At 39.9% G+C, this 16227-nt stretch overlaps 1 protein-coding gene across 7 annotated transcripts in view; it reads right to left on the bottom strand.

Annotated features, from left to right (window-relative positions):
• Nucleotides 1–16227, bottom strand: part of stxbp5l (syntaxin binding protein 5L) — a 214687-nt gene that overhangs the window by 29681 nt on the left and 168779 nt on the right. For all 7 annotated transcript variants that reach the window (XM_034110236.2, XM_034110234.2, XM_071207092.1 and 4 more), the window contains exons 8-17: nucleotides 13914–14037; nucleotides 6818–6893; nucleotides 6245–6399; nucleotides 5621–5693; nucleotides 4416–4563; nucleotides 3327–3394; nucleotides 2953–2993; nucleotides 2079–2293; nucleotides 1757–1926; nucleotides 1435–1560 (exon numbers count right to left, since the gene is read on the bottom strand). In XM_034110236.2, the coding sequence (XP_033966127.1) occupies nucleotides 1435–1560; nucleotides 1757–1926; nucleotides 2079–2293; nucleotides 2953–2993; nucleotides 3327–3394; nucleotides 4416–4563; nucleotides 5621–5693; nucleotides 6245–6399; nucleotides 6818–6893; nucleotides 13914–14037 (1196 nt within the window). The remainder of the gene's footprint in view (nucleotides 1–1434; nucleotides 1561–1756; nucleotides 1927–2078; nucleotides 2294–2952; nucleotides 2994–3326; nucleotides 3395–4415; nucleotides 4564–5620; nucleotides 5694–6244; nucleotides 6400–6817; nucleotides 6894–13913; nucleotides 14038–16227) is intronic.

Below are 16227 nucleotides of genomic sequence, written 5' to 3' on the forward strand. Positions count from 1 at the left end.
TTTGACAGCAAACATATAAAAGCACTCTGAGTTCAGAAGGTCAATCAACTCAGACACGCATCACTTTTGAATTATAAAGGCTGAAATATTTATACAAATGTAACGTGATACAAATATTCCTGGAGTAAACACCATGAGACAGACAGAAATGATGAGGTGTGGTTGGGTACAATCTCAGGGGTGCAATGTACCATTTTATAATAACTTTGGCAAATTCTGGCAGCCGTGATAAAAGCTCAATGCGAGTAATCTCTGTGATCTAATAACGGCACTAGACCGTACCCATATCCCCATTTCCAGAAACTTTTAAGCCCTCACTCTTTATAAACACTCACCTATATTCATGAATACATAATAAACACAAACATAACCAGTTGGTGTTATCTACAGGTGTGTACTGCTCTTTCTACAGGGAACAATACGCACACTTACATATGACAGATTAGCCTTTTCAACCTTGCATCACCATGTATCCTGTCGCTACTGCTCCTGAAAGCTGCTATTCACTGGCCAACATGCTGACCTTCACATGCTTTATTTAGTGTAACACCTGGGGCCACAGGAAAGAAAGTGGGGTTGTTTTGGCTGGCAAAGGGTACATTTGCATGTCATGACACCTCAAACCGACTTTTAAATACCACCCTAAACCTGTGCATGGGGTCTATTACTCTACAAATATAAACTGAGAGATAGGCCAATGTAGAAAAAGTTACACGCAGGCAGATGGACGGAAATACAATACTGTGTGTGTTTGAGAATCAGTGTATTAGCTGATTTCGGCAGGTTGAACTTTGAACCACTTGCTGCCATCTGAAACCGTTCAATGCAATACAAAAACAAACCATCTTGGTCTCTAAGGTGTAATCCTGGAGACACTTCCTCTATCTACTTTACTTCATATAGTGCAGCACTATAAAGCTGAAGGATGGTGTTAAGTTTAAGCTACTGTCACAAAATAAAATAAGAAAAGATAGACAAAGCTTTGTCCTTTATATATCTTTATATCATGACTAGTTATAACAGGGATTGCCTTCCTGAGTGTGGACGAGCAAAGATATGTAATCAATTATGGACAAATGATGTAAGAAATGCCTTGCCATATTCAAAATGAGATGGATACCTAGATAAACCAGCTGATTTGCAGACTATATCTATATTCATGTTCAACTGCCTCTTATAGCACAGCTCCTTACTTTCCTCAAACATGCTGCGGCACACCTGTACCATGTTCAGGCGACTTGTAATCTATAAAAGAAATATATTATACAGGGTTTCTTAGAGGCTTAATGGAGCTTATAAATGGATACGTGGGCATGGTGTTGGGCAAATAATTACGATCATTTATAACATGATGCGTTGCATGAAGTCTGATGAGGAATCAGAGTTATCTAGAGACCAGCAGACAGAGAGACTGACACGTATCTGCAGACTTACAGGCCATAGGCAGAGTTGATGTCCAGGCTGGTGATCTGTTGTGGGGGTTCTCCATCGACCCACAGCAACTGGATGACCAGCTCTGCCTGGTAGCCAGGAGGGACCCTGACCATCCGCTCCTTCACCCTGAAACAGACATAAAGAAAGAATTGAAATACTAATATTCATACAGTAGTCAGTGAGAAAGAGACATGTTTGGTGGAAATATGAAAAATCACTTTTAATGTGTAAATAAATAACTGTAAAGATCAAAGAATTCATAAAAAATATATTTGTTTTGTCATTTGTTGCAGAAACGGTGTTGTGTGAGAGGGGATCTCACTTAAGGCAGGGGATGGTGTCTTTGTTCCCCTCAGGGGTCTTGCTGCCGGGGCTGGCTGGGTGGTGGGTCTGCGGGGAGTGGGAGCCGGACTCAGAGAAGCACGGGTTGTTTTCATTGTCGGACGGAGAGATGACATCCTCCGACTCACACTGTAGGCGCACCTCCAATGACTGAGGATGATACAACAATAGGGATTATTTACATTGGATCTTCCTTGGAAAGAAAACGGACAAGGGGAAGTTTAAGACACTTTCAGAGAGGAGTTTGTGGCAGTGGCCTCATTTCTCATCATTTCCTTTACTCTGATTCTCCCCCCTCTCACCGTAATCTGAGTGTTGGCATCATATTTGCTGAAGCGATACAGAATGATGTGAGCTGATATGCCGACCACACAGAGGATGCGACTCTGGGGGCACCAGCTGACCATCTGGACAGCGAAGGGGTCTTCCTCCATCAAGTCAGCTGCCCTGCCTTCTACTGGCTTTGGCTTCTCAAAGGCTTTGGAGGTCTTCAGCTTGTACAACATCTGTAGTGTGACTGTAAGAAAAGGTACCAAAAAAGGCTGTAAACATGTTTCCATTAAATGCACTGAAGACTTGCTGAAGTTAAAGGATCTGTGGACTTGAGTTATTTATTGATTTATTTGATCATACATATATGTTAAGTAGTAGAAACAAAGATGGAACAAAGAAGATATTACAAAATGAATGACAAAACATTACATGAGAAGCATGGTACAAAAACACAACCTTATTTTGACTTGGAAATACATTGAGGTTCAGACCCAATGTCCAATATAGCACAGAGTACACATACAAATGAAATGGTTTAATGTGCCCGTCTTATTATCATGGAAGGTTATCATTCTTAATAACTAGCATGGCGAGATTCACGGAAAACAGCTGTCAAATGTCTTTGCAAAGATTTTGAGAAAAACACACATTTACATGCTGTTTTTTAGTGTGTATCCATCTGTGAAAGTGCCAAGTCCCTTATTGCTTGTAGACCGTCTCATATGACAATGACGCTTTTAATTAGTAAGCTCAAAGCCCATGGCAAATCTGAAATGACTTACCCTGGGATTCATGAAACAATATTGTTCATTTGAGCAAGCTGTGTAACAAAAGCCTGAGATGAACACAACATGTCCCTTCGGTATAGCTCACAAACATGGACAGCTTAAAGAGTGGACTTACTTGCAGATGCGTCCCAAAATTTAATTGATCCATCAGCATGTCTAAAGAAAGAGGAAGACAAGATCATTAAGTCTATTAGGAAAACTAGCTAATAAGCTTAATTACTCAGGAAATGATGGAAAAGGCATTTCATGTTGCTGCTTGCTTTAATGGCAGATATGTATCTTAGATCTTAAAAGTCTGACAGGTGTTATTACGTATTTCAAATGTTAAACTGTGCAGGGTTTGAGATTGCCTAGAAGCAGACAACTCCCAATGCACCTGTTGAGAAGAGGTTAAGATCCCTATCAAGCATATACATTTCTTTCCCAACAGCTTATGCTAGTGGCCGCCATGTGTATGGACTTGCAAAGTCTCTATTATGTCTGACTTACCCTGTGAGAATGATCTCTGGGTAGGTGTTGCAGCCTAACGTCCACAATCCTCCGGCAATCGGCCACTCCTGACACGGGAACAGAGAGAGTGATGATTCGTTTTGTCAATCATCTATTGTTTTTTCTTATAATGTAAAGATTGAATGATATTCCAAAACATATATTCCATTAGAAAACACAGAATGACCATGCTGAGGATTTTAGCTTTGGTTTCCAACAGCACACGCTTTCATCCACAGATACAAAACGGATTACACTGAGTCATACGGTAACGATAACCCATCCTTTATTTCAAGTTCATTGCAGTCATTATTTTGTGCAATTGAACATTTTTCATACATTGTGAAGATTCAGTAACCTTAATGATATGAAACCACTATTAGACAACCGCTTTATGACTTCTATTGTAGTATCTTTCAATAAAGTATAAAGAAATCACTCGATAAAAGGTTTTTTTAATGATCCTTTTACTTTTACTTGCTCCCCTCCCCTACTCACATCTCCCCTCCCCTACTCACAATCTCCCTCCCCTACTACACTTCTCCCCTCCCCTACTCACTTCTCCCCTCCCCTACTCACATCTCCCCTCCCCTACTCACATCTCCCCTCCCCTACTCACATCTCCCCTCCCCTACTCACATCTCCCCTCCCCTACTCACATCTCCCCTCCCTTACTCACATCTCCCCTCCCTTACTCACTTCTCCCCTCCCCTCCCCTACTCACATCTCCCCTCCCCTACTCACATCTCCCCTCCCCTACTCACCTTCTCCCCTACTCACATCTCCCCTCCCCTACTCACATCTCCCCTCCCCTACTCACTTCTCCCCTACTCACATCTCCCCTCCCCTACTCACTTCTCCCCTACTCACATCTCCCCTCCCCTACTCACATCTCCCCTCCCCTCCTCACTTCTCCCCTACTCACATCTCCCCTCCCCTACTCACTTCTCCCCTCCCCTACTCACATCTCCCCTCCCCTACTCACATCTCCCCTCCCCTACTCACTTCTTTCTTCACTTCTCCCCCTACTCACATCTCCCCTCCCCTACTCACTTCTCCCCTCCCCTACTCACATCTCCCCTCTCCTACCTTTTGGCTGTAGCCGGTCTTCTTGTGTTTAGCTCCTATGGAGTAGAGGATGGGGATAAGGTTGGGCGGACAGTCCGCAAAATAGGCCGTGCAGGTGACTGGAGACTCGTGGATGTCCATGGGGTAAGGATTCTCACAGACAGGGTAGCTGCAAAACATGTGCATTTGATATGTTTTTGCATTCAAGATTCTAAATCCACTTTTTGATATGCACAGGAGCCACAGTAGTTCTCAATTCCTAGGCGGCGCCAACAGGGCAACAGACTATAATATAATTAAGACCTAAAAGAGTAAGTGAAACATATTATATATAACTTTATTAAGGCATACAATTGTGCAATTCAACTTTGTACAAGATGAGGTAAAACAGAATGTAACATGAAATACTGTGCAGTAGAATAATGACTGTGTGTTGTTAATTCAATACATCAGAGGAATACCCATATCGCTCTATGAATCTTTATGTATTATTGCTACTGAATTATGGGTTTGGATTGACTAAATGCATCACAATAGCAAACGTCATCTTTATCAACACTTTACCTCACTTTCATTCAAGCTGCGGCTGAGGTAGAAGTGACACTACTATGTAATTGCATAGAAATATAAAAGGTTCTGTACAACATGTATAAATGACATTACAAAAGTCCTTGATTAGTGAACTTAATGAAGTGGGGGTTACTTTGCATTTAATCTACACCCACACTCACTTAGTTATAATTAAAATGTCAACTTGATTAGCAGCTAATCAATAAACTGACAATGTGGACACAATCTTGATAAGATCGAGGTACATTAAGCCATCAGGAGATATGTATATCTAGCACTTTTAATTGGGTTACCTAATTAACTAGGCAACCTCATTTAAAACCTCCTACTTACTATTTCGGCCTCATTTGTTTTGTGTTGCTGCGATTTAACTGTATTCCCTGGCCTTAGGTGTTAGTCTGCCACAAGCGCACCATATCAGTATGAGAGTAAAGTGACATGTCTTTATTCTCTCCCTAAAGTAGAGATTTGAGTGACAGGTTAGATCCTTAACTCTTTTATGTGTTATTGAATGTAACATAGGGCTTATGTATAAATGATATATGTCATATTTTACCCTATGATGTCAGGTGATATCATTTCAATTCAAAAGTGGATTTTGATATCCGTCACAAGCAGCTTAGCAGCTTTACGGTACTTTTCTGCGGAACACGTACTTGCTCTGTGTCAGATCCACCACGATTAAGTCCTTCTCCAAAAGCACCACCACTGCATAAGGCTCCTGGACCTCTGCGGTATATAAAGCCAAGCTGTCAGGATCATGCTTTTTCCATACTCACATCAGTTAGAACCACACAGGATAAAACAATCTTTAGAGTGTTGTTAGGATACTATTTCCGTTATCTACAGCCTTATTTGAACCTCAGAAATGTTTTAAAACCAAAACAAACACGAGTTTCTGACTCTAAAGTTGAATATTGTACATTTGAGTCACATTCACTGAATAGCTGAACGTTGTTTGCAAACACTTGCTGCTGTTTTGGAGACATTTACATAATCTTCTTTAGGTATGAAATATATTCAACCGGAATCACAAAGAACAAACATTTGAAGACAGAATGTTTTTCATCTACCAGAAGTAGAGAAGGGCTTTGAGGACTTCAAACATGTCTTTCTTGAGTGTCAAATCTTTTGGATCTGTTACTTTGTAACTGTTTTGTCAGATGTCATGGTTAAATCAGCAGAACAACTCCAAACTTGTACTACATCTGGTTGGCTTTAACACTGAGCTAAACCCAGAAGGTACGACCCGTTCTATCATTGTCATCGCCTTCACTCACCGTTGTTGTAAGGAGTCTCGCAGAGTGCCATGAACTCCACTATAGGATAGTCCATCTCCAGCACGGTGATGGCCTTGCCGTGCATGATGGTTAGCGTTGGCCGCCGCCCCGCCTTGTCATACGAAAGCCCCCCCGAGAAGATGACAAAAGGCTCGCTGTAGTGGTGAAAGAACAGAAAATACTTTAGAAAATATTATAAAACATGTATTTGGATTTAAATTACAGTTCTATGCCAATAACCATAAGCAAACAACTAAATCAAAAAAGTTAGTAAAATAATGAAAAGATAAAAAAAAATGTTTATGTGATTTTGAACTGCATATTGTATTTCAACTAACATGTGTTATTTCCCCTACTACTCCCCATGAGTAAATTGCAAAATAATATTTTGCCAAAATCACAGAAGTGTTTTATGATTATTAACTTGTCAGGAGCAACTTTCTTTTTACTTCACTAATTGATGATAAAACCACAGGATTTCCAGTGATTATAACCCATTTAGAGTTTAGTTCCACCGGTACACATAATGAACTTGTTGAATGCCGTTTTAATATTCAGTTAAAAAGCACACACCTGCTCCTCGAGGTCTTGTACTCCACTTTGAGGATGGGTTTACAGGACTCCTTTCTTCCATCCTTCTGTATCTTTCCTGAATTAGAGGAAACATAAAAAGAATGGACAACATTATATAAGACAAAGACACTGAAAATAAAACCTTTGTTGCCATGTAAGGAACTGTTTGGGTCACGTTTCTGTGTAACACTGTAGTGAGCTGCTTTTATGTGTGACAGATCAATTGCTCAAATCAGAAGAACACTGTAGTTCATGTGAATACAAAAACACATAAGATAAGAGAATTAAAGGGAAACTGCCGCCTGACAACAGGAAGTTGTGTCCTTGACAGAAAAAGCACTGCCAGGTTTTAAAAAATCCAGTAAGACAACACAACATTTCTCACTATACCAACAGAAGATTTAAAAATGTTAATATTGACATACAACTCTGTTTCAAGAATCTTAATTTCTTGCATTTTATTTTGCATAAAACCTCCCTAACGGCTATATTCAATTAATCAATGCAACACTTAAAGCTCATGATTATACAGCTGTATATTATATTGTAAGTTGTAACAGTGACTAATATGTCTCATTTTACAACAAACCCTGGCATAGTCAGAAAATATAAAGTGCTCTCCCGTATCTTGTCAATTTTCATCTGTACTAACAAAGGCAGACATTGTTTTGTTTCTTTTCTATTTTCCTCTTTCGTTCTGATTACTGTGAACTGTGTTTCCACTTCTTTTCAGGGAATGGCAAATCATTATCAGAGTTAGCGCATTACAGAGAATGATTTTTTCTCCTGCTTCGCATAATGAAATGATTTTGCCTTTGATATAAAGAGGACGTCTCTCCGCTGGAAGCCAGAGGGACCTTGGGTTTTACCTCGTAGGCGCAGTGCTCTTAACAAAGCCCTTTTTTAAAGTGAAACAACATGAAAGGAATAAAGTCTTCAAACTGGGAGACTTTAAAAATAAAATACAGACATTTCAATTATCGCTATCACACTGGATTATACGGGTACCGGTAACACGGAGGGAGGCCGAAAGTCAATCATTGGCACACATCGTCCACATTGCAACGATTCAAAGCCAGTAGATTAGCACATTGTCCCTTAAAAGAAAGAAAACAATGCAATGTGGGAGAGAAACAACCTCTGGAGGGAACTTGGGGATTTTAGCCTTTGAAGACCATTTACATGCACAACAACCTATATTACACACTACAGGAAAGGGAACACTCCCAAAACCAAATAGAGCTACTTTAAGTCAAAATAAAAAGTGTTGTCATCATATGATACAATCTTGGCGACATTATATTTTCTACATAAACTTGTAGAAAGTGTGATTTTGAGCTGTTCATGCATTGCTTCTCATGCGAACAATTCTATCAGCCAGCCAAAGCTCTGGGTAACGGTGACTTATCATCACAGATAAGGCTCAAAGGTGCTGGATTACACACTGAAAGGTTTCAGCAGGAAAAGGGAATATCAGGAATAAACTATTGTAAGCCTTTTTATTGGACAAGCACATGGCTATACATACATGTAACATGTGATTCCAATCTCACTATATGACCATTATAGTTGCATTTACAAAATGTATCGCACCCTGTCTATTATAATGTCATTTTTTGTTTCCACGTTTTCAGTTCAGTCTTTCCTTTTTAAATAAATGTCACTGCTCAATGTTCTGCTCTCAGTATCGTTGGTGTCCTTTCCCCTTGTGGACATCGCTCTAGGTTTTACAGTAGCCCACATTCATTCATGCAAGCACTTAAAAAAAACACTGTTTGTTCCTTTCCTCAGGGACACACATGACCCACAGCCTTGAATGCTGTCTTCCAATCCTGACCCACAGTGTTTGTTAAAATTAAAGCGACAAAGAATACAATAGCTTCTAATAGGAAAGTTATAGTTCAGACTTCTCTTTTCCGTCAAGTATTTCCAACATGGCAATAAAGATAACAAATATTTTCACAGTCCTTTTAGTTTTCTGGTTTTATTTGAAATCAATAAATTATTAAATAATCATTATATATACAGTATATACAGTGGGGCAAAAAAGCTTTAGTCAGCCACCAATTGTGCAAGTTCTCCCACTTAAAAAGATGAGAGAGGCCTGTAATTTTCATCCTAGGTACACCTCAACTATGAGAGACAGAATGGGGGGAAAGAATCCAGAAAATGAAGCTTAGCGCAAGTTCAGACAGGAAGACCTATCACTCCGTATTGCACGTCATGGCAATACTCGCTCCCTTCACTAGATGACAGGGAGCGCCACTCCTTAGCTAACCTATCACTTCCCTCCATCCACAAGCCTAATTATCGCACCTGTTAATCCCTCTTTATATGCTCTCCCATTTTCTATCAGCTGTCTTCCAGGTGTCAACGCGCAACCCTCCTCCACCCCTTCGCCTCCTGCTTCCAACTCAGGGCCAAGCTTAACCTTCTCCCTTCCAACCGGACCTAACCACTTATCACCACCACCAGTGTCTAGACCCGGGGGGTTCATCGGAAACGGTTCTTTCCCTTCCCGAATGATGTCCTACAAAACCTGGGCCTAATGGCCAAAACACCATTTCATTCACTTGTTATAAACTGTCATCATTATGTTTCATTTATATAATGTGACCGATAATAAACATGTATTCCATACATCACGTCTCTCCCGATTGAAATCACATTGTCTGATTTTTAAAGAATTTATTTGCAAATTATGGTGGAAAATTTGGTCAATAACAAAAGTTCATCTCAATACTTTGTTATATACCCTTTGTTGGCAATGACAGAGGTCAAACGTTTTCTGTAAGTCTTCACAAGGTTTTCACACACTGTTGCTGGTATTTTGGCCCATTCCTCCATGCAGATCTCCTCTAGAGCAGTGATGTTTTGGGGCTGTCACTGGGCAACACAGACTTTCAACTCCCTCCAAAGATTCTTACGAAGCCACTCCTTTGTTACCCGGGCGGTGTGTTTGGGATCATTGTCATGCTGAAAGACCCAGCCACGTTTCATCTTCAATGCCCTTGCTGATGGAAGGAGGTTGTCACTCAAAATCTCACGATACATGGCCCCATTCATTCTTTCCTTTACACGGATCAGTCGTCCTGGTCCCTTTGCAGAAAAACAGCCCCAAAGCATGATGTTTCCACCCCCATGTTTCACAGTAGGTATGGTGTTCTTTGGATGCAACTCAGCATTCTTTCTCCTCCAAACACGTCTAGTTGAGTTTTTACCAAAAAGTTCTATTTTGGTTTCATATGACCATATGACATTCTCCCAATCCTCTTCTGGATCATCTAAATGCTCTCTAGCAAACTTCAGACGGGCCTGGACATGTACTGGCTTAAGCAGGGGGACACGTCTGGCACTGCAGGATTTGAGTCCCTGGCGGCGTAGTGTGTTACTGATGGTAGCCTTTGTTACTTTGGTCCCAGCTCTCTGCAGGTCATTGACTAGGTCCCCCCGTGTGGTTCTGGGATTTTTGCTCACCGTTCTTGTGATCATTTTGACCCCACGGGGTGAGATCTTGCGTGGAGCCCCAGATCGAGGGAGATTATCAGTGGTCTTGTATGTCTTCCATTTTCTAATAATTGCTCCCACAGTTGATTTCTTCACACCAAGCTGCTTACCTATTGCAGACAAAAACATACATGTCTTTATGTATATAAAAGGCATTTAAGGCTGGATGATTGATATGGCTTATGGCCTTTTTGCTCATGGTAGTGCAATGATTTGATGTTGCTCCCACAGTAAGTTCAGATCGAGGTCTCCCTCTAGCTAAGATGCCTGACCGAGCATGACCGGTGACATCAGCATCCAGGAAGCAAACGCCACGATTACCAAGTTAATGTGAGCACTGAGGGATTTGAATAAGAAATCACAAATCTCTACAGATGTGATGGTTGTGGTGATGTGATGACTAGCTTACAGTGCAAGAATCAGCAAGTTTTTAAAATAATGTAATATAATAAATGTGTTTATTTACTACTTTAAAATAGGGTGATACCAGGTGATACCATGTTTACTGTCTCTAATGTTTCAGCTTTCTCTCCCCTCGCTCTTCCCCTTCGTTTCACTGTCGCCCTGTGTGACACCACATATCTGACACATATCTGGCAAATAAAGCATCTGCTGGCATTTAACCACGCCATCAGGCCTATTGCCTCGTTCCTATCATTCAATCGCCCACGTCCTTCCCTCTTGCCTTCCTGTTTTGTGATTTTGCCTCACATCAAGTGACTATTCATCACCAGAGATATGACACGGTCAGGATACCCTGCCAGTGCACAAAGCACGCCAGAGGAGGAGACAAACAGACGGGGATCAGTCAGAGGCAGAGCTCATGGAGATGCATGTGGTGTGAAAGTCGTTCGTCGAAACCAGTGTGCCAGTTTTCTTACCTGACAGCCAAATTGTGGCTGTGACAAAAAACACAGTCATTTTCATATTAGCTTTGTGTTCTAAGTGCTGATACCTGGCAATAAGATAGGTTGAAAAATACATAGTTGGTGGCTGGTTAGATTCAGAAAAAGCATTTGTGTATGTCACGTTAAAACACCAGGGAACAATCCCTTTATTATTAACTAAAATGTTCTGTTACAAATTGCAGTTATTACAGCTGACAAGTCTGAAATACTTTTCAGGCAGTAAGGGGTACAGTGCAATTTGACCTTTTTCATTAGGCTTTTTTTTGAAGAAAAAGCCTTTCTTTGGGTACACAGGCCTGTTAAGCCCCAAAGCCCCCCTCGGGCGGGGGCTTTTATTCATTTTTTCACGACACTGTGTCTCAGGGCATCTTAATCTTTAAGAACCTATTAATGTGTCATACCAGATTAACGGGAAGAATCTCAGCTAACTGACGATACAAACCATTTACCAAAACAAAACACAAGTCTCATAAGAAGCATCTAAATGACCCCTGAGCGAAAAATGCTAACGCACTTTGGCACAGAACTCAAGATAAAAGATACCCTTATTACTTATCGTAGCTGCACATACAAGATATCCGATTAAAGCTGAGGTTCCACAGATTATTTAGGTATATAGTATCATCACTGAGTGATCCGAATTCGCGACAGGGGAAGCAAACACAGACATCACAACACGTACCTTTACGTAGCTTTTACGGGAGATCGTCTCACCGTAGCTGTCAATCTGATCAAAAGACGTGTTCAATGGCATTAAAACGAGAAAAAACGCGGCTGAATCGGTTAATCCATAGGTTGATAATGTTTCTGTGGAATACATTTTTTTAATTTATAATCCATAATTCTATTTTTATGTAAAAATCGGAGAGTAAAAGTTAGCTGCTAATGGTAGCCACCAGAGTTATCGCAGCTTCCGGTTTTGGCTATGCGTCAGTCTCACACACACACACACACACACACACACACACACACACACACACACACACACACACACACACACACACACACACACACACACACACACACACACACACACACACACACACACACACACACACACACACACACACACACACACCACACACACACACACACACACACACACACACACACACACACACACACACACACGCACACACACACATTACCAAATAAGGAGTATGTGGGAGTTTCCCTCGATTCCATTGGCTCTGACGGTTAGAAAGAGATGTCAATCAGCAAAATCGAGTAAGGGGGGCCAGAGATAGGTCAAATCCACCCAAATGACCCCAGAAGTGTTTTTTTTTGCTAAAAGGTCAAATTTCACTTGTTTTGCATCAATCTTGATACAGGGTACTTATTATATGTTGTAGTTTGGATTCATAAAGCTTTTAGTCTAGCATCCCATCATTCAAGGGTGGTTTTCACTGTAAGTAATTTTTTTTTTGGACGGACACAATAATTTATATTTTTTTACTGTGTTCAATCTGAATTTACTTTAAAATAAAAACATCTATATTGATCCTGACACTTCTACATCCAACTCACAGGTGTAACCTTGCTTTGAGAAAAACGATTATTAATTTAACCCTTTTAGAAGGGAAGATATGGTCATTTGTTCTGGGAATGTCATTTTCGAACCTGAGACCTGAAAAACAGGCTCAGGGCTTAACAGGTTTGTTTTTTTTCCTTACATAAAACAGAAACATTTGCATAGACTTTTCTTTTTGCGGCTGCTTTTAATTGATATATTCATATCTCACACTGCACAGTAACCTTTATTCTTGTACCTGTGTTATTCATGTTTTATTATCTTTGCTTATAAATGAGTGTTATTTAAATGCCATTTTATAATATGTTTCTCTTAAAGGTGGGGTAGGTAATTTTGGAGAAACCAGCTCGAGTGCGTTAGAATTTGAAAATACACAACCGGAAAAAGTCTGCCACTTCCTTACAGAGCCCCTCCGCCAACACAAGATCAGTTTGTGCACAGATGGAAAGCTGACAGGCAGGTAGGCCATCCAGTTGTTTTAGCCGGGCCGGCTAAAATGATTGGTCGTACTTTTTACAGTACTACGGCTTCCACAGATGACATTTTATTACGGATTTTTTGTCAAAACACTTAAGATATTCATTGCTATCGGGATCTTAAGAGCATTCCATGGAATATAACAAAAAGTGTATCTTGAGCCGGTTTCTCAAACTTACCTACCCCACCTTTAATGTTGCTATTGCTGTGCTATTGTATTAGCTGTAAAGTGTCTCTACTGTAGGCTATTTTTATTATATGTACAGCACTTTGGCTCGACCAAAAATCGTTTATAAATGTGCTATATAAATAAAACTTGATTTGATTAGATTTAATTTAATGTCTTTCATGTTTAGTAAAGCACTTTGAAGTGCCTTGTGTTTTCAAGGTGCTATATAAATAAACTTGCCTTGCCTAAATAACAATACAAAACATGAAGCTGGATTTATTGTCTGCTTAGATTTCCTGAAGGTGTTTGAAAAGTAACCCATGAAGTATTCATTTTAGCTTAAATACATGAAATTAGAGGTTTATGCTCAAGGATGTTCAATTTGTGTTGCTGAATTGCAGTTGCTTACAGCCCAAGGTCCACGTTTTTACAGCAAAGGATTATCAAAGTTTCATTTTGTTAAGTAACTAAAGAAAAACATTTACACTGTGGGCGTGTTCTCACCATGAGGGAAGGTGACCTGGAATGGCTTGAGGGTGTTTCTGAGGTTCCACATGGACAGGCTGCCGTCTGAGTGACTGCACATGAACTGCTTCCCTTCGTGATGCCAGCCGGCTGAATGGATGGCCTGGACAGATAAAACATTGGAAATACATTAAAACACGCATGCGATGAACATTACACAGTGTGTCACCATATTCAAGATTAGTTTCAGAATCTCTTATTTATTTGAATAAAGGGACAAAGATTGAAATGCCTTTTCCAAATACAGAAATGTACTTTATAAGCCAAACATGTCAAACAACCTGCTGCTCTATTACGCTCCTATAAAAAAAATACTACTCTCTGCGGTTCCTATGTAGAAACAGAAAGATCCTAAGGTTAGGGTTGTACTGAAAGTAACATAATAACAACATATCCACAGGGAATTGATATGCGTTATATGTATGGCTCTATGGCAGTGTTCTAGCTTTGAAAACTGACTTTCGGTCCTGTGATGTGCATACTGAGAGACCCCAGTTAAGTGCAGCGAGAAATGATGCAATTTCTGAGCCAAAACAACAATAACAAAGCAGTAATGAGGCTCAGAGCAGAAGCCTGCTTTCCTTTCTTTGCCCTGCACTCACTGTGTATCTGATGTTGCCTTCTAAGCACTCAGTGTACTCGTTTCACAATTCATCAAACAGCCACAGAATCTATAATCTGCCTATTTAAACCTGATGCTTCCTTTTTCCTGTCATTTCAGTGTTATTTCAGTACCCTTTACACCCACCACTGTCAAAGCCATATTCCCAAGAGGAACCATTGGGGTCATTAGGAGATGTGTCACAGAAAACCAACAAAACATATTTACACATTCTCTGCTGCACACAATGTGAAAATCTACAACAAAAAAGAAAATCCTGCTTCAACTTTCTTTTGGCCAAACATCAGAATAATGTAGTTATTGCCCTTGCTGGAGACATCATTAACATTGCTTCTACATTTAAATGTATAGAGTGTATCCTAGAAAGAAGACCTCCTTTAAAACATATTTGACTGCTTGTTATGTCAAATGCATAGAGGTTATTATAAAGTTATGCTGTGAGGGCATTCATTTGGCATTACATTATTTTAATTAATCTTTCCCAATATGCACCAGCTTTCAGTATTTAAAATATGTGATTCAGACTTAGGTGCATGACCTTAAATGTTTTAATGTGCAACATTTTGTTTCCAGATAAGGTTAATGTCAAGTAAAGCCAGTTCACAACTTTAAAGAAAAAAAAAAATGGGTGAATCCGAACAAGTGCTAAATAGAAAAGCCAAACAAGGTAAAATGATACAGACCATTGTAATGTTTGATTTATCAGCAGGAGCATATAAAGGTTTTCAATTACACCAGAAAGAACCTATGACATTGTCCTGTCCCTTTTGTCTTTGGGATATAGTAGTTTTCTGTGTACTCTGCTGAAGAGGTGTGAGACATGATGCTGTGCTGTGCTGGAGGTGAAGCACATAAAACCACAGTAATGAATGTGAGCAGGATGTGACTCTTCACAGGAGATGAGAGGTGGCAGCGGATGGAGAGGATAAGTGCCATGAGGTGAAAATGTCTATATGGCAAATTGGTTTTGAGGCCACAGGGGTTAAAAAAAAGAAGGATTTAATAACAGTGGTGTGTACGGTTGAGAGTGATCGTCTCTGTCTGTGTGTGTGCATGAAATGGAAGCTCTCAAACTGACCTAGGATCCAATTTCCTAAGATATACTGTACACATGGTAAACAATTATAGGCCATTCCATAAAAAGTAATCTAGTTTTAGTTTACACTGTGCACTCCAATTAAGGAGGCTTTTATAGCGGATAATGGCAAGAAGAGGAAATACAATGTGGACCTACTTAGCACCTGTAAATAAACTGCTATAAGACAAAATGGAATTAGTAAAAGAGCTTTATAATCACTGTAATTAGTTTTGTTTCAGAGGGCATTACATGTTACGTAGTATGTATAATTATGTGGTGGAGCAGCTGTAAAAAGTGTTTTTGGTTAGATACCTGTATTAATGTCTGTACTTAACACAAGCTTAAAAGGTTTTCACGTTTTGTTCTACAACATAAACTATGTCAGTTATACCCCACTTGTAAATGTCAATAGAACTTATTTTCTGCAATATTTAAAAATCTAAAAGGTAAAAACATCATTGCTTTTAGTCAAGGGTTCCCTTGCAATGCTAAATTGTTGGGGGCCTATAACAACACATGCTTGCTGCACCCCTTTATAACCTACTCTTTACATGTTCAAACCTTATCAAATGACAACGTAACAGTAAGAACAC

This window comes from Pseudochaenichthys georgianus, chromosome 21 (assembly GCF_902827115.2).
Source record: "Pseudochaenichthys georgianus chromosome 21, fPseGeo1.2, whole genome shotgun sequence".
Classification (NCBI taxonomy): Eukaryota; Metazoa; Chordata; class Actinopteri; order Perciformes; family Channichthyidae; genus Pseudochaenichthys; species Pseudochaenichthys georgianus.